The following is a 24,061-nucleotide window of genomic DNA, read 5'->3' on the forward strand; positions in this document are numbered from 1 at the left end:
CCACCACGATGTACTTTTACTCCCCTCTAAACCTGTTTCTTCTCCTCACCAGAGTGCACATATGGGAGACCAGGGAGAGAACAGAGAAAGATCTCATGGTGTTTTACGTTCTCTATTTATTAAGTTAAAACATGGGGTTAAAAACACTCACATTTTGTATGTTAAAAAGGTATCTTTCAGTCCATATGTTTCCTCGATCAAACGGCAGTATCCAGCTTCTGTATCCCAGCCACGATCAAACTGGCTGGGCTTCAGATAACCCGGGGAAACTCTGCAGCGTCAGAGGGGGCGTGGTCTATTGCGTCCAGTGTTGTATGAACCTATGATGACCAAACTGACCTTGGATCAGTATGTTGATATCAGGACGTCCCCCTCCCCTGCTCAAACTGCTGAAAAACACACTACCGCGCCTGGGCTCTCTGCATCTGCGCGGTAGTGTGGTTACAGGAGATGTGACCGCCGCCGCCATCTAAACAAAGTTCAACATCAAGCTCTGCCCTAACAACGGAGGGGGCGGAGCTTCAACCCCGCTGGGCCTACCGGTGGATTGACCGGCTGTCCGGCGGGCCAGTCCGAGGCTGACTAGATCCCAAAACAGTGCCCAGCTCTGGGATGTAATAATTACCTCTTTATGATCTGATATATGTACCTGAACTATACATTGATCAGCCACAACATTAAAACCACTGACAAGTAAAGTAAATAACATTGATTATCTATTTATTAGGCAACAAGTGAACAGTCAGTTATTTAAGGTGATGTGTTAGAAGCAGGAAAAATGGGCAATTGTAAGGATCTGAGCGACTTTAACAAGGGCGAAATTGTGATGGCTAGACAGGCCCAGAGCATCTCCAAAACGGCAGATCTTGTATGGTGTTCCCAGTATGCAGTGGTTAGTACTTACCAAAAGTAGTCCAAGGAAGGACAACTGATGAACCGGCAACAGGCTCATGGACGCTCAAGGCTCATTGAAGCGCGTGGTGAGCGAAAGCCAGCCACCTGGTCCAATCCCACAGAAAAGCTGCTGTTGCACAAATAGCTGAAAAAGTTAATACTGACTATGATAGAAAGGTGTCAGACCACACAGTTCATCATAGCTTGCTATGTATGGGTCTACATAGCCGCAGGCCAGTCAGTGTGCCCATGCTGACCACTGTCCAAAGCGCCTACAATGCACACGTGAGCGCCACAACTGGGCCATGGAGCAGTGGAAGAGGGTGGCCTGGTCTGATGTACCAAGTTTTCTTTTACATCCTGTGGACAGCCAGGTGCGTGTGTGTCGTTTCTCTGGGGAAAAGATGGCACCAGGATGCACAATGGGAAGAAAGCAAGCCAGCGGAGGCAGTGTGATGCTCTGGGCAATGTTCTGCTGGGAAACCTTGGGTCCTGGCATTCATGTGGATTTTACTGTGACACATATGACCTACCTAAACATTGTTACAGACCAAGTGCACACCTTCATGGTATTCCCTGATGGCAGTGGCCTCTTTCAGCAGGATAATGCGCCCTGCCACACTGCAAAAATTGATCAGGAATGGTTTGAGGAACATGACAAAGAGTTCAAGGTATTGGCTTGGCCTCCAAATTCCCCAGATCTCAATCCGATCAAGCTTCTGCGGGATGTGCTGGAAAAACGAGTCTCAGCCATAGAGCCCCCACCTCGCACCTTACAGAACTTAAAGGATCTGCTGCTAATGTCTTGGTGCCAGATAACACAGGACACCCTCAGAGATCTTGTGACAGAATGGGGACAAATAAATATATTACATAAGTGTTAAACTGTGTCTTTTTCTTATTGGCTCAAACTAAAGTTTAATGGGCCTTTAATTACATGACAATGAAAACCATTATTTATTGTCCTGTAAGCTGTATTATCTTAGAATATCTTGCACTGCAAGAACTGCTTTTGTCTTAGACAACAAAAAATGTATTTAAAAAAACAAAATTAAAAAGTATATAATGACCACGTCAATTAAATGCTTTATCGAAGCAGAAAACAAATTGCACTCCAGTGATTACTTTGTGTACACAAAGTAATCACATCCTTAAATGCAATGATTTAGGGAGGAAAAAAAGATAGATTCTAATAACCGTATTTGATGCGGAACCAATTGGTCAAAAAAAATCCCATAATGCACCTGGGTTCAGTTGGCACAAAAACACCCCAGGGATTTAGATATTTCATCGTCCCCTCTGTATTTCAGGCTGCTTACAAGTTCTGGCGCCGGGTAGAACAATTTTCAATGACACGTTGAGTTTTGCTATCCTATTTACGTGCAGCCTTGATCCTGTGATCAGCATCTCAAGTATAATAAGTCAGGAATAGACTTCTAACAGCACTTGGGGATCTAAGCCAAGGGTTATAGTGTTCTGGTGATGTCAGCCTTTCCAATAATTGAACCGAACACAAGAGACCCACAAAGATAGGATCAAAAAGGCACCAATCAAACAGACAAGGAGAAAAAAAGGTCCATCATGGGAGGCTAGAATAAAAACAAGCTTTCAGATTGTAGACAGTGTGCAGAGCCACCTCTCATGTTGATCAGCGGGAAGATAAACAGAAAAAAGTGCAGAATACATGGCTGCTGAATCATCACTTAAAGGTTAAATCCATGTTTTTAAGATACAGATTTGTTATTGATGTCATGTCTCCAGGAAACAGGACTATTCTTGGTATAAAGGTCTATTTTTTTTCTTTCATCTGTTACTGTACACTTTGAATAATATTTTTCATAGAGAATCTTCCTGTTATTTTACCCACACACTAACTCTTGCCACCTCAAATACTTTTCCTGCACTTCACCCTGTAAAATAATGCCAAGGTTTTATTCTGTGTACATAATGCAGTTCGCTTCCACCTTGAAGTGGAAATGCGCTGAGTGAAAAATAAATATATTGCATGTTTAAAGAGCCAGTTTAACATGCTGTTTTTCAGTACAGGAACTATTTTTGAACCATAGATAGGGCAGAGCTGACGTTTTAACGGTGTCATTGTCGTACCACACAAGGTCTCATGCTTAATGCCCTCATTCTGAGTGAGCAGAGGTGTGTATGCACGTGTCACAGCCAGTGCACAGGAATGTTTGCGATATTCAAGGGAAGTGCTGGGGGGGGGGGGGGGGTGATGCTGTTAGCTTGTTAAGCTGGGTTTACACTACACGGTTTTTGTCCAATAATCGGCTCAATCAGCCGACATACGACCGCTCATTCAAAAGTCGGGTCAGTGTGTGCAGTGACACGATGGTCGAAAGTCTGCCCAAATGGACGATTGTCGCCTCATTTGGTTGGTCGTATCGTTTATTATTTTCGTTCCAATCTCGTTTCCGTTGTGTAGTGTGTATAAACTTCCGACCGATCCAGGACAATCCTCTGATACTTCCTCGACCTGGGGGGGCGTGTTGCTTCAGTGTGTACGAAATTGCAATCATTGCTCACGACAAAATGGCTGTAAAAAGTCGCTAAAGGGACATCCGCTCTTCCCTTTATCGTCCTAATCAAGGCTAGTGTGTATGCAGTCCATGGACCGAGCGATCGGACCATCGATCGCATGTAAAATCGATCGGCATAAAAAGTTGGTTGAAATTTCTGTAGTGTGTACCCAGCTTTAGGCACTAGCCATGCCCCTCTCTGACATGATACCTCTTATGTCAATAACCTTGTCCCCTCCAGTGTGATAAAGGAGGACCTACAATGGATATCACACAAGGCACCGCAGGGAACCCCTTGAAAGCCTAAAGTGGCTGATAACAAAGAATCTAAATTTGCAATATTTGTCCAATGTTCATACAATGTATCACATTGTCACTTTTGAATATCTGAACTTTTAACTTTACAATTCCGAATGTAACAATAAAGGGCAAGCTAAAATATTCCTAAAGTGTATTCCTAAACTTTACTGATGTGAGTCTTAAATTATTCACGTGGTCTTCAAATTGACATACCCCTTCCTTCATTCCTATCAGCCGTTTCGGCATGTGCTATAGACAGAGATGCCTTGAGCTGCTAATTTTGTTACTGCTTAATCCATTCATTGCTAAGAACATGTGGGACTCCTCCTTTGCACAAAGGGGGTTCAAAGAATTTAAAATTATACTTGCCTTTCCCCCACAGTTATATCCTGATGGGGGAGGGGACGGGGCTAATGATGTCATTGTAATATCATTAAGCCCCACATCCTTGCCCACTGCCTACCGAGAAGTGAATGAAATGCCATGGAATGGAAAGAGGGCACCTTGGGCCTGATTCATTAAGGATCTTAACTTAAGAAACTTCTTATTTCAGTCTCCTGGACAAAACCATGTTACAATGCAAGGGGAGCAAATTAGTATTCTGTTTTGCACATAAGTTAAATACTGACTGTTTGTTCATGTAGCACACAAATATCAACTTTAAATGTCAGTGTACAAATAAGCTATCAAGTATTTGTGTGCTACATGAACAAACAGTCAGTATTTAACTTATGTGCAAAACAGAATACTAATTTGCACCCCTTGCGTGGTAACATGGTTTTGTCCAGGAGACTGAAATAAGAAGTTTCTTAAGTTAAGATCCTTAATGAATCAGGCCCCTTATCTTCATCCAGGCACCTAGAATTTCAGGGGCACCCTTGCTTGAAAGTGAGGAATATCCTCTTTCAAATGAGGTATCCACTTAATAATTATCACCAGAAAATAATTCTCTAAACTACAGAAATAATTAAAAGTACAGTGATGGAGGAGAAGGGCACAGATCTCCTATCCTGGTTTCGACAAAAACAGGAGCACCTTTGTTCGAAAAAGGGGAGTCCCCTCTTTCAAATGATATGGCCGCTAGTAGTCATTGTTTGGAGCCCAGGATGGGGGAGGGGTTTTGTAATGCACTGATCTCTCCCATTGTGGCACCTACAGACTCAGGGGCACCGTCGTTTGAAAGTGGAGACCTCTTTCAAATAAGCTGCCTCTTTAATAGTTCTTTACTGATGATTACCAGACAATAATAATAATAATAATAAAAAGTCCAGGGAGGGGGGTTATAAGGCCCACATCTCCCCCATCCTGGCTTAAATAAACTCAGGGGTACACATTTGATGTGGAAGGTTGTCTAGTTTTAAAAAATTGTTGGGCTACCAATATTGTTCCAACACAGTTTATGTGTTTCATTCAAGATCGTGCAAACTGGCAAAAAAACAAAATATGCTTTATCATTTTCAAGTGCAGATTTTATTCTGAAAAACTATGGGTAGAATCCTGCCTTTTGCTGTTTTAGAAATTGATGCCGAAGCAAGAATCGCAAAGTTTTGAACTTTTGGTAACTAATGCAGGACACACTGGCAGATTCGGTCAATAAGTCCAATCGCCGAACTATGTCTCTGGCCCGTTTGGTCACACACGTGTAGTTATATTATACTCGCTTACATTTTGGACCCCTTTGTGTAATCATACAGTGCAGGGCAAGGCCATAATGATGCAATTAATGATGACCCCACCATAATGATAGGCAGTATGACTTCTATGTTGACTCGACTAGTGGCCAGTTTACAAATAAAACTATGAAGTGCAGTCAGCTGATTACTGCTCTCAACTTCTTTAAACTTGCATTCATATTTTTAAGTATTTTTTTCCACCATTGACGTGCAACTTTTTTGGCCCACAAATCTATTGAACATTTGCTACATTTTATGCCGTTCACCTTTTTTACAATTGTGCGTCAGTGAATATGATTTGCATCGCTTAATCAATCCAAGTCTATTGTTTGGCATTTTAAAAGCATAAACCACAGAGATCATAGTTGTATCTGTAGCTTTACATCCTAATCCGACAAATCACTCTAAATGTATTTCTGTTTTCTTTCAGATCCCCTTGGCTTGTATGTATTATTTATGGAGAGGGGTAGCTGTCTGGTATGCTCACACAAGCCATTTAGTGTTGTCTGATAAAAAGAAATATATTTTCTATGATTTACAAGTTGCTGTGGTGTAAGGATGACGTGTATCATTTATTCTTACAGAATATCCAGCCTTGTAATACAGAACATATTGTTATGTACATTAATATATCAACAGAAAACCCATTTGTGGATCTCTGTGGTTTTGTAGGATGATTTACTGTTGGATAAGTGTACTGCTCTATTAAACCTAACCTATTGTTTCATGTCACTTACATTTTCTATAAATGCTTCGATATGAGCATGAGTCATTTTGTACAGAGAACTTTATTTTACTGTATTTTGTGCTTATTAACATGGGTGGAACCTAATATACTGTTTGCCGTGGGGATCATTTGTCAACAATATGCAAATGTACAGTAATTCATAGGAACCAATCGGGTATTTTTTTAAAACTAGGAACCTTTGCAACTAGTCCTTATCTATAGCTGTTACATAAATACCAACATTCCAATTTTGTGAATCGGGACCCTGCTAGAAGGGGGTGCGGCTGTGCCAGAATGGAGGTGTGCCTAGTGCTTCTGGAGCGCTAGGCCACTTCTAACTTTCCCCCAACCCCCTAAAAACACCACTACAATACCATACGCACCTACATCGGGAAAGCTGGAAGGTATGCTGCTAACCTAAATATGTACAGAAAACAAATGCAGGGAAACACCACAAAGTGTAATCTAATCGGACACATTTACTTGCTCCTTGCTCCTGATTAGCCACGCTTCTCCTGTGCATAAGGTGTAAAGGTATAAAAAGTCAGGTCAAAAAACCCAGTCTACATATCCCTTCGTTCCGTTTCAGGATTCAGTTCAAGTTCCTCACCTGCTTCACTTACAAAGCCCTTACCAGCTCTTGTCCCCCTTACATCTCTGAGCTTGTCTCGAGGTACATACCTACCCGGCCACTCCGCTCTGCCTCTGACCTCCGTCTCAATTCACCCCTCATTACCTCCTCCCATGCTCGCTCCAAGACTTCTGCCGCACTGCCTCTAATCTTTGGCGCTCTCTACCCCATCTCGCTCGTCTCTCCCCCATCCTTCAGTCCTTCAAAGGCTCACTCAAAGCTTGCCTATTCTGCCACCTCCTAACCATTCTATACATCACCTCCTCTTCCTCGCCTGCCGTTTTCTCCCAGTACGTCCTGTCACGTCTTTTGCTACACTCTGTGTGAGTCCCCATATATTTACCCTTTCAACAATACATGTATCTCTGTTAAATATTTTACATGCATCACAAATGCAAGTACATTTTATATGGATTGCTTCAATCTGCCCTGATGCCCCTGTTATCTGGGTAAACATTTAGGAAAAATTATGGCACCTTGAAATGTAAAGCTTTGTGAAGCATGAGCAGGCAGTGTAAGAGTATCCTCATGATGTCTCAACAAGTAAAACGTCTTTATCACATAATTAATCACAGTTGATGACCGTAGAGTACTTTTGTTTCTCTCCGTAAGAATATAAATAAGTTAACTTCTATAATGTATCTCCTTAATGTAAAGGCTTGTGCACACATTCATTAATATTGGACATTCACTGTGCATTCTTGAAGCTGGACTTTAACGCTGATAGCCCAAAATGTAGTGCAAGCCGTTGGACCTGTACACACACGTTTTCTGATCAGTGTTTGCTTTGCATCAGTTTTAACATTGCCTAAAACACTCAAGAGCTCTCAGTACAATATAATGGACTTCTATAGGAGTGTTCACTAAGTAAATAGTACACTGCAGGGAAGCTTTGACCTCATTTTTAACAATGTTCAAAGTGCATTCTCAAAGTATAAGGTTTTGCCTTCCCATTTAACAGCCATTATTTTTTTCAATGCCTGTGTAGATATCTACACTACATGGTCAAAAGTATTTGGAAACCCGAACATTACAGCCTTATGTGCTTGTTGTACATCTCATTCCAAAACCATGGACATTAATGTGGAGTTGCTTCCCTCCCCTATTTGCTGCTATAACAGTCTCTACTCTTCTGGGAAGGCTTAAGGCTTTCCACTAGATTATGGGACATGGCTGTGGGGATTCTCATCCATATATCCACAAGAGCATTAGTGAGGTCGGGCTCTGATGTAAAGTGAAGGCCTGGTTTGCAGTCAACATTCCAATTCTTGCCAGAGGTGTTCAGTGGGGTTGGGGCTAAGGCTCTGTGCTGGCCAGTCATGTTCTTCTACACCAAATTATTTTTTGGATGGACCTCATTTGTGCATGGAGTCATTGTCTTGCTGAAACAGGAATGGGCCTTCTCCAAGATGTTGCCCCTAAGTTGGAAGCAGGCACTTCTCTAGAATGTCATTGTATGCTGTAATATTAAGATTTCCCTTCACTGAAACTAAGTGGCCAATTTATGAAAAACAGCCCCAGACCATTATCCCTCCTCCACCAAACTTTACATTTGGCAGTATGTATTCAGTTAGGAGTTGTTCTCCTGGTATCTACCAATCCCAAATTCATCCATGTGACTGCCAGTTTGTGAAGTGGGATTTATCACTCCAGAAAACACGTTTCCAGAGTCCCAATGGTGGCACCAACGTTTGGATGGTGATCTGAGGCTTGTGTGTGGCTGCTCGTCCATGGAAACCCAGTCCATGAATCTCCCAACAAACAGTCCTTGTGCTGACAGAGGCCGTATGGAACCCTGTAGTGAGTGTTGTAAGCAAGGACAGACTATTTTTACGTACTACGTGGTTCAGCACTTGGCGGCCCCATTCTGTGAGCTGCGTGGCCTACCACTTTGTGGAAGAGCTGTTGTTCTCTGAGATGTTTAAATTTCACAACAACTGTACTTAGTTGACCGGGGTAGCTCCAGCAGGGCAGCAATTTAACAAACTTTCCTTGTTGGAAAGGTGGCATCCTATGACCGTGCAACGTTGAATGTCACTAAGCTCTTCAGTACAACTCGTTCTAGTGCTAATGTATCTATCTCACATATTGAAATAATAGATGACCACTTATAACAAATAACTCTAAATATCTTTCTTTCTGAACTTCCCTACGAAAGTCTGACAGTTAACTTTATGCTGTCTATTATAAATGTGTCCTGAAAACTATGATATAACTTCTCATGCATTTTGTTGATTTGCACAGTAGTACCAAACTCCTACTGTATTTATTTTAGACGTGTGTAGGGGTACATGCATGCTAGCATTAATATACTTTCTACCAATACCTGAAAAGAGAACATATTTTCATGCCGCTTTAATGTGTTTATTGCAAACACTCTGATGGTTTTTATATGTTGTACTTTTTTGTGATTTACTTTGTTTTTTTTACATGAAGTAATAGCTAATCCTAGTGTCATATTGTTTTCCTGTGCCCTGCCAAAATACCATACCACAAGGCACTGTTACATTTTCACTCTACCGTTTTTAACATCCTATCTAAGGCTGGGTACACACTACAGGTTTTTCAACCAGTTATTGTGCCAATCACACGATATTCGAATGTTAGGTCTGATACCGCATTAGTCTGTACGCTCCCACGATCATGTTTTATCGCACCAAAGCACATTGTATAGTTTGGTTTAATTCTATAAACTGACTAAAAATCACCATCAATGATGGAATGATCTCGGGCAGATGTGGAAGTATGTATGCACTCACGACTAGCAGTGTAGGTAGATCGCCATAGAGTTTAGAGTCATGAGATTTTCAGCAGATGGTTATGAGAGATGAAGAGCACAGATGAATGTAATAGTGTAGGTGTGTACGCAAAAATCTGCATGCTCATTAGGAATTTCATTTGTTGGTAAAATCGTAACAGAAATCACATCTGCAGTAGTTTTCTGTAGTGTGTACCACACTCTAGTGGGACATATATCCTTTCCGTCAGCTGCGCCCTGTATGCAGGGCCGGATTAAGAAATTGTAGGCCCCTTGGCTACGGGTACTGTGAGGGCCCCACCCAATATTACTAGTCCCCTTCCACATAATATTACACATGTCGCACCCCCCCTATTAAAGACATGTATCCCCCCCCCACCCTTAGCCCCAATGTATCATCTACGCTCTCTGTCCCCGCCCCCCCCCTGATATATAGAAAAACATAAGTTACCTACTTGCTGTGTTCTTCTGGTCCTCTCCTCTTCGCTGCAGCAGGCTCTGGGCAGCACCTCTTCTTCTTGCCCTGTCAGTGCGGGCACGGTGCTACATGAAAAAACAGTCAGTATTTAACTTATGTGCAAAACAGAATACTAATTTGCACCCCTTGCATTGTAACATGATTTTGTCCAGGAGACTGCAATAAGAAGTTTCTTAAGTTAAGATCCTTAATGAATCAGGCCCCTCGAGTGGAGGCATCACTGACAGACTAGTTTGTGGCTGATTGATTGTATTCTCAAGAATGTTCCACAATATGGCTGCCACCAGTGGTTGTAAGCAGTTGCAAGCGATTTTGAAAGGTCACGTTTACCTTATGTGCCACGTATTTTGCTGAATGTTGATTTGCTATATTCAAATCCAGATTTATATAATTGGATCCTCTAGGAACAAAATCTCAAGTCCCCACCACTCTCCCCCTCCCAAAAAAGAAATAAAATTGCTATGGGGCCATCCCTAGTCTAATGTCAAAAACAGGCCTTTCTATATAATATTCTATGCTGTATATCTTGTAATAATATTATATGTTTGCAACCCATCCCACTTAAGGGTCACACGTATAATTTAGTCTGTCAATAACATAACGGAGCAATTGGGATATATTTGTTTGTAACCCTTCAATAATGTATTAGATCTATAATAATAATCATGTGTTCAGAAACACGACTAATTTCCAAGTATTTGTGGTAAATTGCTAAAACTTAATCTGAATTAGAGCAAAAAAAACAATATGTGGAAGATTTTACTGTAAACGAGCAAGTGATGAATAAATGAGGGTTTCTGTCAATGTAATAATGCACCATTGTTAAAATATTTTATCAAAGCTGGAAATGGCATTGAAGTATAGAGTAATGTCTGGTACCACCTTTATTTCACAATAAGAGAAGACAAGTTCTGTATTGTATGGATGCCTGGCAGTATTTAAAAGGATTAGTGGAGGCCATGTTTTGGTCTTCTAACAGTACCAACATTGTTTACATCTGTGGAAGTCATTGTGACAGAAACTGGCTGCTTCAACTATGCAGCAAAGATGCTAACAGAATAAGGTAATGTATATATTTTTTGAAAATATAACTTTACAAATGTCTGTGTGAACGCTTGGGCATCACAGTCAAGTGGCTTTTTTCCTTTGTGTGGTAAATATTGTGTAAATAATTGAAAGATAACATTATTCAAAAATGATGTTCTCCTAAACAATTCATACAGTCCACAGTTTGTTTCCATGGTTACAGATGGCTATTTAAAACATATCTATCAAATAGCGGCAACAGTGTGTTTCTCAATTTTCAACAAGCAATTTCAGGTAGTCCTGTTTTAAGTTTCAGAAGTTATTCCAGGACATTTTAGTACCCAGCATAATGATTTTATTTAGGCAAATATTGTTTTATTGGATTTACACTTTAAGAAACATGGCCATACCTCCCAGCATTTCACATTTTCAAAAATGGACTATTATGAAAATATATCTGTATTTATATCTGTTAGGTAAATCTAGTGCTTGTGCGATATCTTTAATACGATGTGGTTATGTTATTGGTTTTTTTTAGTTTTTATGTTCAACATAGAACTGTAGTATAGAAAGTACAAAACAGGACATTCAAAATAGGAAAAAAATGGCCACAAAGTGAGGGTTATGTGTTTTAGGCCTACCTGATGCCTTGGATATGCAAATCCTAACATATTTCACAGGATGAATAAAAGGTAGCAGAAAAATATAGAATATAAAAATATTTTGCTACATTCCACTCACAATGGTAAATGGGTTCAGCGTGTTTATACAACGTTTAGTCTCAAACCCAGTGTGGCTTATCACACAGCTACAACTGATTTGCTATGCTTTAATGAAATATATACACTGGTCTTCAGAGTTCCTACAGATGAGCCCTATTCTACAACTCACATGAGTAGGTCATTTCTTGGGCTGAGCAGCCAGATCTTCCCATGTATATGGGCAGCACTGTGACTTAGTGGCTAACACTCCTGCTTTACAGCACTGGGGTCATGAGTTCAATTCCCGACCATGGCCTTATCTGGGAGGAGTTTGTATGTTCTCCCTGTGTTTGCGTGGGTTTCCTCCTGGTGCTCCGGTTTCCTCCCACACTCCAAAAACATACTGGTAGGTTAATTGGGTGCTAACAAATTGACCCTAGTCTGTGTGTGTGTGTGTTAGGAAATTTAGACTGTAAGCCCCAATGGGGCAGGGACTGATGTGAGCAAGTTCTCTGTACAGCACTGTGGAATTAGTGGCGCTATATAAATAAATGGTGATGATGATGTAAGGCCAGTGGCTCTATATTTTCCGAGCACAATAAAAACTTGTTAAATCAGAACCTATCTATATGTTTATAGCTACATTCCTGCAACCAGTTACAGACCAAGGTGCAGAACAATGTTTTAATCTTTCTAGATACTGAAAAATTACTTCTTCATAGCCAATAGGCTTGTTCGACTTGTATGTGTAGTTCTGCTGGAAGTGTCTACTCTGTTAATATTGTGTTTTTATGTGCATAGTTGAACTACGAGGCAAATAGGGAGCAGTTTACATGTCTCCACCCTAAATTCCTACAGAGTTTGAAATTTTCTGTGTTTTCATGTTGGCTGTTAGGCACAAGCTATGATTGAGTGAATACCTTCTGGTTTGAAGAGACTTTTACTGTATTTCGTGCGGTGGAGTCATTTGAAAAAAAAATAGTTTTATTTACAACAGATCATATTAATAAAGATAAACGTCTGTTATTGTCCCACATTTATACAGAATTATAATTGTAATAGGGAGGGGAGAGACTGGCGGAGGAAAGGAGTAAATCATGTGATATAGAACATTAGGATAACCTCATTGGTGTTGATAAGACAATAACCAGAGTTAAATCCAGGTCCTTTTAATTGAGGGGCGAAGACAGGATTCCAAGATCGCAGAACGGATGCGTAATGTGATCATTTCATATTGTAGTGGATAATTTCACAACTTCTAATGCACAAACCAGCACAATTATTTATATTAAGGGTGGGGGGGGGAGTTGATATAATTGAGAATTGTGGGTGATAAATGACCATGTAATGCAAACTTCATGGGATTTGCATTTTATATCCTGTTGATACTAGTTATCTTTTCCATACATGTGCACAAAATTTTAGTGGCGCTAAAATGTGGGAAACCAACTTTTTGTGTTATTGCTTACATCTTGAGTTGGACTGGATAAAATAAAATCTAATAGTCCTTCGGAATGGATGCTTCAGCCACTAAATTAATAAGAGTTTATACTTTGTCCCAAAATGAGGATATGTGTGAGCAGGGCCTCCTAATATGATCTAAAATTCCCCCGTGTCAGCAGTTCCCCCAACAATTAGGGTTAGTTGTAGTAAACAACTTGGATGCCATCTGTAGTAGACTGTCTACACTGTTTCTTTAATTTGGGGGAATAACGAACTATGAGCTACCCCATATTTGGCTTCTTCCCAGCCATATATGTCTAGTAATGGGGGCAAACCATGTCCCCACTCCCTTTATTAATGCTACAGAGAGTCAAATAAGATTTCAAATAGTAAATTGTGAAGTGGGAAAATCATTCCCTTCTCCTGAGAAGGAGATTTAAGATAAATTGATTCAAAAGGAGGAAGGTCGCGGAAAATTTCTATTGTGGATAGCGAGTTAAGGAAGTGTTTAACCTTTAAAGTATTCAGAAATTTCAGTCTCATGGATGGGAATTTTTGTTTGGTATCTTGGAATAATGCACGTTTAGTTTGCATAGCGAGATCGATAGCAAATCTTATTCCGATCTGAGTCCAAGATATGAAGCTATGAAGTGGGTAGTGGAAACTCTGTGGGTGATTCAAATTATCCCAAATTGAAGTGTGAGGTGAGGCCAGCGAGGATCCTTTAAATTGATGTAGAGGAATCCCACAGTTAGAGAGAGTTTGAGGGATAGGGAAAAAAATAAGATGAGGAGGTCTATTTCTTTTGGGGAGACACCACAAGGATGCTAGAGATGTTAAATTAAGAAGTCTAGGGGTAAATGTATCAAAGTCCAGTTTCTTCATCTCGCGGGAGATCGGCGTCTTTGCAGCTAAATTTTAAAGGAGCGATGGCTTGTAAAGGCAAAACTTGTACGTGTTTGAAACATGTTGCCAGTGGTGGCCTTTTATTCACTTTTTATTCAAGCATTGGATGCTCTCTCCAGGATATATACACAGTAGTCCATTATTTATTTTACTTTTTAAATTATGTCCATGGTTTTAAGTTGTAAAGTCATCTTTTATTAGCATCAAAAGACTATATACTACAAATGCATTGTTTGCAATATTTAAATTCAATTTTCAAGAAAATTTCTGCTGGGTCGGCGCATCTAAGGGCTTGGTACATTCTCAAATGCTCATGGCTGAAGATGACGTTATCCCGTATTGCCTATGGGGAGAGCTTACCAGAGTGTTGTTCTGATCCCGTCCCTGCAGGCTTCATGCTTCTCCCCTCTCTCATATCATTACTTGCTTTCTGAGCAAGCCGGCCGCTCATGCCATCACTTTACTATAGACTCTTGGCCAGGACTGGCTCTTATCAGAGCTGTTGTCCCGGCTGAACAATTTTTATAAATTACAAAGTCCTATCTTAAAGGGGACAAAAATAGACCCCAAAGAGTGTCCATAACACAGTAATGACAAGTGCACCAATACAAGTGAACCAAGCGTCTCTTGCTTGCAGTTATTTGTTCTAGAAACCCATTTGAGAGACGTTGATTAATAAATGTAGGATTGCTGTTACAGTTTCCTAACGGTATGACCAGCAGTTTCATCTGTGGGTAATGAAACGTGTAAATGTTCCTTCTTACAACTTTAAAAATGAAAACATGACTTGTCTTTTTTCATCATCGGCCTTGATTACTCAGAGTGCGACCTAGGCGAGTGTATAGTGTTTCAATGTATTGCTTGTAGGAGGCCCAGATGTTGTTTTTGGTAATCTGGCAGCGAGTCCTACCTTCCGCAATGCTATTCATTACATCATAACTCTAACTGTACTTCTTGTGAGCCCAAAATCCCTTGTCCCTTGTTCCTTATTAAACATTTTTATTTATTCACCTCCTTAAACTGTCTGTATAGCCCTAAAATGTATTGTACAGTAATAGCACGTTCCCAATATTTTAAAAGCCAAATCTGAACTGTTAACTTGTAGATGACCAAATCAATAATACAATCATCGCTTGTGGAACCCCCTCTCCAAAAATACATAAACAAAACAATTGTATTGAAGCTGAAGGAGGCATGTGTACTGTAATCATGTAAATCATTACACTTTAATCACATGGCCTTATCTGTGTGGAGTTTGTATGTTCTCCCCGTGTTTGCGTGGGTTTCCTCCGGGTGCTCTGGGTTCCTCCCATACTCCAAAAACATGCTAGTAGGTTAATTGGCTGCTATCAAAATTGACCCTAGTCTGTCTCTCCCGCTCCCCCTCCTTCCCTCCCTCCCTCGACTGATGTGAGTGAGTTCTCTGTACAGCGCTGCGGAATCAGTGGGGCTATATAAATAAATGATGATGATGATGATGACGATGAACTGTTCTACATTACAAATGTCTTTGTGCTCTCTCAGTTCAAAACTATAACGCATGTGAAGCAAACACTAAATATTTGATGGACAAACTCAGCAGAAATTATTGGCTTACAAATGATCATATTGCAGACCATGTGCCTCAATTATATTTATGTTATAATACAGGAATACAGCCATTCCTTCAGAGAATGGATTCATGTGGAGGTCAGCATTATGGTGCAAGCAGTGGTTGAAGGGGGTGGCATACTACTTCTACTGCCTTCATTGTAAAACTATCACATTCCATTGACTTAGATTCCCATTATATTTTCCATACAGCCACTTCTAAATTTCCACTTCAACCACTGGGTAAAACTATTCCGTGTTTTTTCTATGTAAATTTAAAAGTTTGCATCATTGGATGTACGTCTCTGCAAAGAGTGACCTGTTAAGGCGGCAACTTTTGGCCAGGGGGCAAGTTCTTGCAAACGGCCCATAGATCAGTGCATTATTACATCCTACATATACAATAAGAATTGTTACCATGCATTTGTGCATACAGTCCATGCAGAATGAGAAGATACTAGGGGTGACCGCACAAATGGTGACACGTCCCTGTCAACAGTCCTGATGAGAAAGTGGGGATAATTTAGGAAATGTCCAGATCTGGCCAAACCTGTACGTCACAGTTGACCCCAAACCCTTTTTCTGGTAGGCTATATAGTTTTTTGGGATACTGAAAATGGGGACTGTTCCATGAAAATTTGGACTGTTGGTAGGTATGGGTGATGTCATGTGCCTATCTTTGCACAGTTGTGCTCAACTTAAACATAGAATTTGACGGCAGATAAGAACCGCTTGGCCCATCTAGTCTGCCAATCGTTTTATTAACCTATGGTAACCTCAAACCCTATTTGATCCTATATTCTTTATAAGGATATTCTTATGTCTATCTCAGTACAGAAAAGCAGTTCACTCAGCTTCCACGTGCAAAACTCAGATTTTGTGTTCTTTGTAGAATATTTAAATTGGATTCAAGGAATAGTGATTGTGTATCAGAGGAATTCCCAGATTGAGGGGTGGTACCGCAGCCTGTACTCCCATCAAAAAGACGAAGCTTGAACAAGTAGTATTTTAGGAAAAATTGTTAAAGTTGAAATTAAGGCCTAAACACTGATATGATTTCAAGGTGATGTCTTTACTTTTGTTGGCATGGGCAATCTCATCTTGGCCTACAGTCCTGCTGCAAATGGTCTTGCAGAAAGTTTGGCATGGGAGCACTTACCAAAAAGTGGGCGTGCTCTGTGTTATATGCTTGGCTTGAAAAATGCAAATTTGTAGAAAAATAATTGCACCATGTGTCCTCATTCTGTAGTAAATGGATGATCCTTACTGAGACTTATACTCAGCATTCACTGCAGTTATCCAAGCTTACATAGTAAGAACAAGTAGTGACGATTACATCCAGTGCCCAAAATAACAGAAGTAGAACGAAGAATGTCTTTATACATAGAGTAAGGACAAGTACTGGAAATTAGGAATAAGACAAAAGTGATACTGTGCTGTTCACTATCCATACAGAATGGACTCAATCCTGTACACGACACAGTGAAGCTGTACTGTAAATGATAATTCAATCATATTGCCAGAGGTAAAAATTGTAAAACGGAGACCCTAGAATTGTGACCTTAAGCTTGGTACACAGGTTCCCAATCACACGATAAACTACTTGGGTCCGATATTAAATTACTGTTTACGTTTCCACAATCATGTTTTATAGTACCAAAGCATATCATATCGTTTTGATTTTATAAACTACTTAAAAATCTCAATCATTGACGGAACAGTGTCTGGCAAATAAAGTGGACATGTAAACACACTCACAGCCAGCAGTGTAGTCCGATCTCTATAGAGTGTGCAGAATCACAATCTTTTCAGCAGATGGTTATGACAGATGAAGAGCACAGATCTGTCGGTAAATTGTGTAGCTGTGTACACATGCATCTGCATGCTCATCAGGACTTTCAGTCGTTGGTAAAATCATTACAGAAATCGCATCTGCAGTAATTTTCTGTAGTGGGTACCCAGCATTCGTTTAGGAAAATAAATCATTGGAAATGTTATAAGCAAGGGATTTGCATATATACTTGTTCAATCGATTATTAAGTTGAGTTATGAATTATTCCAACACTTGGGCAACATGAAAGACTATCTTTATAATTTATTTTTGTACTTGCTGCTGAAGGTATTGGGATAATTTATGAATTTGCATTTCTGGATTACTATAATTTATAATTTAATGCAAACAATAGTTAATCATGCAAAGTAGCTTGAGACAATACACATGTCTTGGCCTTGATCCTGCCCCTGAAGAATGGTGCGGTAGACTCCTCCTCTTCCTCTGTCCAGCCAATAAGAAGAAGAGTCGGTAGAAAACAGTCTAAAAAGCTGTAGTAGGAATCCAGTCCTGACCTATAATTTATAGGCAGGGATTGATATTCTGTGTATTATGTGGGCATAGCTGCCAAGTCAGGATGGACTTTATATATTGTAAGAAAAGCAGTTGTCAAAGATCCTGAATGGAGACATTTTTACAGAGCAAATAAAGTGCCTATCACTATGTCGTGTTGATCATTTTCTATGAGCAATGTTTTCCTGTTCTGGTTATTTTGTGCTCTCCTTGCCTATAGTGGTTTATGAATGTGCACAGGGCTGATAAATTAAAATAAGTCAAAGCTTTGACTACTTGTACCATTGAATCTATACTCCTTCATTTTAACTTTTTTTTAAAGAAATTTGCAAAGTAAATAATGTTGTGATTTTGTATTATACACAGACTTGATCTGGCTATCCCTACTATGGGGTGCTGTGCTAAACAACTTAATGATTTAATAAACTTAACTTAATGAGTGGAATGCCAGGAGCAGTGTTGGGAAAGACATCCATCGATTTGTAAATGTGTATTTATATATTTTAAGGATAATGCTCCAAATTATGGGAAAAAAACATGTGGGAGCCCCCAAGTCCAGAGCATTCTGGATTATAGTTCCCATCCCTGAGCTAATGGAGCTCATTATATGTAAATGATGAAGTATTAATATGCAAACTAACAATATTTAAAATGTATGCAAATTGAGCAGTTCTATCCCTGTAATTCTGCTACCCTATGTCCCAGACCAATGTGATCTTTTCACAAAGTCAGAAGTTAAATGATCAACTAGTACAGGCCTGGCCAACCTCTCGCTCTCCAGTTGTTGTGAAACTACAAGTTCCAGCATACCTTGCCAGCTATTGGCTGGCTATCTACTGGCAAAGCATGATGGGGCTTGTAGTTTCACAACACAGAGCCACAGGTTGGTCAGGCCTGGACTAGTATGTCTGGGAGGAAACCGATGCACCCAGAGGAAAAACTGCCGATGACATCACTGCTAACCAATATGCCTCTAAGATAGATGATCTTGATTATAACATTATTATATTGTATCTGTGCATTATGATTTTATGCTTTAAATCGTGAGGACCTGTTTGAGTAAAAGTGGAGAAGCAGACCGGTCTGCCAACCATAAAAAGTGTATCTGGATTTTTTCCAAACAACTAAAAAGACTTCCAATGATTTGCTTATGCTCCTGTAACTATAGGCTTTGTTTGGTCTTTTTACAGTTTTTAATAAGTGACCGGGACAGGGACCCACAATGTAACCCTCATTGCTCCAGGACACAGTCCAAACCAGTTTGTGCTTCAGATGGTAGAACCTATGAATCCATGTGTGATTATCAGAGAGCCAAGTGCAAGGAGTCTGCACTCAGCGTGGTTCACCGAGGAAGGTGCAAAGGTAATAATTCAGCCGTATTCTTAATGTACCGTCTTTGTCACTAATGTTCAGTGTTTCACATAGTTGCCAAGACTTGAATACTTTTTCTTGGAAACAAAAAACAAAACAAAAGCAGCACTGATTTGTTGTTGTTGTTGTGTTTTGTTTTTTTGTTTAAGTATTTTTGGGAGATTAGCTATTCTCTCTACAACAGCTGCTTAAACCAGTACTTAATTGTTCATCCAGCCCCCATTTGTAAGGCATACTTACCTACTTTCTTCAGCTCTCTTCCGGGAGCCAGCCAGTGGAGGGGGGCGTGAGGGGGCGGGGCGGCCAAAATCGCGTCATTTCGGCCCCGCCCCCTGTGACGTCATGACGCAAATTGCGTCATTTGACAGCGGGGGGCGGGGCTAAACGCCGCGATTCATCGGGAATCGCGGCGTTTGGGATCTAATTCTGCCCACTTCACTAGGAAGTGGGGCACTTCCTAGTGAAGTGGGCAGAATTCGGGAGATTGCCACACTCGCCCGGGAGTCCGGGAGACTCTCGCAAAATGCGGGAGTCTCCCGGACATTCCGGGAGAGTTGGCAAGTATGTTGTAAGGTTTTATTGTACTTTTTCTTGTGTGGTATATTCTCTTAGAAACATTATGGCAATGAGGGGTCAGTGGCCTCTGGTCATTTACAAAGTACCAAAACTGTCATTTTCTCTGATCAAAGGTCTGTGTGTTTTTCGTTAAATCTAACAGTGATTCACAGATATTTTAAACCTTTATTACATTGAAAATAGAAATGCGGATCAGTTATTAGTTTCTGCTCCTCAGATGCTGGTCAGAGTAAGTGTCGGCTGGAGAGAACGCAAGCGCTGGAACAAGCGAAGAAACCTCAGGAAGCTGTCTTCATCCCCGAGTGCAATGAGGATGGATCGTTTACTCAAGTGAGTAGATGATAAGCATGCTATGCAGTGCGGTGATGCAATAATACCTATTTATGCAGCCCTAGTCCTTGCTCAACAGCTTATAATTTAACTGAGACTGCCTAGGACACAGGAAGACATAGCGGATTCTTACAAAGTGCATAAGTTTCACAACGCAACTATATATTCATAATTGTACATATTATACAGGTTAATGAAGCTGTAAGTTTTATTGAGCCAGGTGATAGTTCATCTGCACTGTGCACAATCACTGCAGTTTTTAAAGTGAAATTATCAGTGCTACGTCTTTCTACTATCCCTTCTATGTAGCTTTGCCATTTTTCTCCCGATGTAATGCATATTTGCCAACTCTCCCGGAATGTCCAGGAGACTCCTGAAATCCGGGTAAGTCTCCTGGACTCCCGGGAGAGCAGGCAATTCTCCTGATTCCCAGCTTACTCTGCAAATTAAACAGGGGGCGGAGCTTAGTGTTGGTGCCGTGTACACGTCATTGTGGCCCCATCCCCTATTTTTATTGGCCGAATAAAGTGATGACTGCTTTGGGGGCAGGGTTAATTGCGCGATTCTTCGAGCCCTGCCTCCCGGGACACAAGTTGTCAATGTTGGCAACTATGATGTAATGCCTGGTCTTAATTTATTTTTTTCTATGTCTCGTGAAAGTAAGGTGACTTCTTACATATTTGGATTTATTTCCTAACATTCCATTCTCTATTTCTTTCATACCTGGGCAATATTTTTTATTTATTATGGGGGCATCACTTGTAGCACTACAAGTGATAGTATGCATTGATGCCCATGTGCATGTTGGTGCTTGTAATTTTACAAGTGCTAGCTAGTGTAATAACTTTAAAATATAGTATGACATTATAACTTTATCACTGTAGTGGCCGGCGGTACCAGGAACGGCCCAGTGCTAGTTAGCATTGGGCCGCTACTCTCTAGATGTGGGAGGGGCTTCCTTGAAGACTGGACCTGACCTGAATAGTCTGGGCTCTTACACAATAGAACAGGGAGGGGGGGGGAGTTACTTAATGTAATTATTTATTTTTTCCATTTTGACAGGTAAGATAGTCATCGTTAGACAGACCCACGTCTCTCTTAGGGGTAGAGTTGTCAGACCACAGCTTACTTTGTGGAACAGATTGTATTTACTAACCTGCAGGTTAGCCAGTCTCCCCCCTAAAACTAATTTTAAAAAAGTTTAAAAACACAGTGCAAGTGCAGTTTAGTGATGCCATGCGCCTGGTTGGTAAGGACAGGAATTTGCCAAGATGATGGTGTCCTGTGGGGTGCAAATGTGTGCCCCCTCTTGTAGTAATATTTGGGTGTATCATGGTGCTCCTTGCGAGTACAAATTAAGGGGATGATGTGCCTACTTTTAAATGAGAATATATTTTGGAGGATGAAATTATTGAAAAGGGAAATGTTCCTTCTTTGCGCACAGCCCATTTCTTAACATAAAAGGACTTGATCTTTCCACCACTTCTGCGGAGAGCATCCGATATTTTATTAGGACTCATTACGCACGTTGACGGAATTGCACCTTTGTAAGTGCACATGGACCAATGTAATAAAAACATTTCCACACACAAAAGTGACGCATATGACAGTCCGTCCTGAGGTCCCCGCACTCTCATCATTCAGTGAAGATATAAGTGAGGCTAAACCATGCAGTGTTTTTGGAGAAGTACTAAATGGATGAATTAATGCGGTGTTAGTAGGTTGGACTTTGAAGAGACGTTTCACTTGTCCTACCATGTGCAATTTCAGGTGGATCCACAAATCTCTAAGCGCAGATTAATTTTCCGTCTGTAGTCCTGAGGACAGGGAAGTGCATGTGCGCTATGAAATGCGCTAGTAGGTGCACTTGCGTAACTAAAAAAAAAACAAGTAGATCCAAATTGCAATGGCTCAATTTCTCTTATGATCAGTGTTACTTACAAATAACAAGCAGTTTAGAATGACCAATTAAAATTTAAATATATACCAAATGTATTTTTGTGTATTTTCAAATAAAAATGCAAAACACTAGGGGCCTGATTAATTAAGTATCTTAACTTAGTAGGGACCGTGAGGTTCTGGCTATTAGTAATAAACCTATCCCACACTGCCAGGGAGTCTTTAATTATCTTGGGAAGAAGGGCAGTTACCGGGCGCCACGACTTAGGGACCCAAATCAAGTCACTCAATGGGAACCGCAAACACAATGCCCTCTCTAAGTCAACCCACGGTTTCTGTTTTGGGGGAAGGGACCAATCTCTCAATTGGGATAGTAGACTAAGGGCTAGATTTACTAAGCTGCGGGTTTGAAAAAGTGGGGATGTTGCCTATAGCAACCAATCAGATTCTAGCTGTCATTTTGTAGAAGGTACTAAATAAATGAAAGCTAGAATCTGATTGGTTGCTATAGGCAACATCCCCACTTTTTCAAACCCACAGCTTAGTAAATCTAGCCCTAAGTATCTTAACTTAAGAAACTTCTTATTTCAGTCTCCTGGACAAAACCATGTTACAATCCTAGGGGTGCAAATTAGTTTTCTATTTTGCACATAAGTTAAATACTGACTGTTTTTTCATGTAGCACACAAATACTTGATAACTTATTTGTACACTGAAATTTAAAGTTGATATTTGTGTGCTACATGAAAAAACAGTCAGTATTTAACTTATGTGCAAAATAGAAAACTAATTTGCACCCCTAGGATTGTAACATAGTTTTGTCCAGGAGACTGAAATAAGAAATTTCTTAAGTTAAGATCCTTAATGAATCAGGCCCTAGATATTTTATGCCTTATTTGGCATTAGCAACAAAGGAATTGATCGTTACCCTAGAATTGTCTATGCTGTGTCCTGTATCCAACTGTGAACTTCTGACCACTGCTCCTCTGCTGCACTGGGATCGCTTGTCATTATTTGGATCTATTCCTTGCTTGGACATTGGCAATAACTGCTCTTTACTGACACTCAACTCTATTTGTTCCCAGTAATATCTATCTATCTATATTACCTTTCCTATTTTGGTTCTCGTTTCCAAACATGCACCCTGTAAATTAATACACATAATCGGGTAATAATTTTAAGTGCCATGAAGCTAGATAATGGCTTGCATTGACGAGCGTTCCAGGCTCCTTTGCAAGGGAACATGATCTCCGATTTCTTGCACGTTGTTAGAAGACCCGGTCTTGCGCCTCCACTCTTACTCCCCACTGGTGGATATTTTGGCAGAGTCTTTATTGTCAGAGCAGCTTTAATTCAGATGAATGATGTTTCTGTGCAGGACATATTGTTCTGAGCGGTTCTATCAATCATGTTTTTGGCAACAGCAAGGGTTGGAGAGACTGTACAAAATCGAAGGCTTTTATATAAACTCTGAATTTAATGCACTGGGAACGGCCATCTAATCTTGTGTAATATTATTCAATTATATGAAAAGGGCTTAAACATTTCACTTGGAGGCACAGTAATGCCTTAGACATCGGTTTCTGTTTTAGCCTGTATATTTCCAGCAGTTGTGGAACTGCAAGTTCCAGTTTGCCTTGACGTCATACTTGCAGTTTTTGGGATATTTGAATATACTAAGCCAGAGGACTGTGAGATCTAGTTCCCTTTATTCCACAGGCTGGAATCCACGAGTTGGACTACGGGGACATTCTATACTTATAATCCCAGTTCCATTTCAATGGTTAATATTTCCACTGGTCTATTAACGGACATTATCTTCACAACAGTCGTTATATGCACTACTCCTAGTGGCACAATATATTTTTATATACCTTTTT

The 24,061-nt window shown here is 40.4% G+C and overlaps 1 protein-coding gene across 4 annotated transcripts in view; it reads left to right on the plus strand.

The window, feature by feature from the left end:
- Positions 1–24,061, plus strand: part of SMOC1 (SPARC related modular calcium binding 1) — a 159,214-nt gene that overhangs the window by 47,559 nt on the left and 87,594 nt on the right. For all 4 annotated transcript variants that reach the window (XM_075192636.1, XM_075192637.1, XM_075192640.1 and 1 more), the window contains exons 2-3: positions 19,196–19,367; positions 20,170–20,282. In XM_075192636.1, coding sequence (XP_075048737.1) covers positions 19,196–19,367; positions 20,170–20,282 — 285 coding nt within the window. The remainder of the gene's footprint in view (positions 1–19,195; positions 19,368–20,169; positions 20,283–24,061) is intronic.

Source organism: Mixophyes fleayi, chromosome 12 (genome assembly GCF_038048845.1).
Source record: "Mixophyes fleayi isolate aMixFle1 chromosome 12, aMixFle1.hap1, whole genome shotgun sequence".
Classification (NCBI taxonomy): Eukaryota; Metazoa; Chordata; class Amphibia; order Anura; family Limnodynastidae; genus Mixophyes; species Mixophyes fleayi.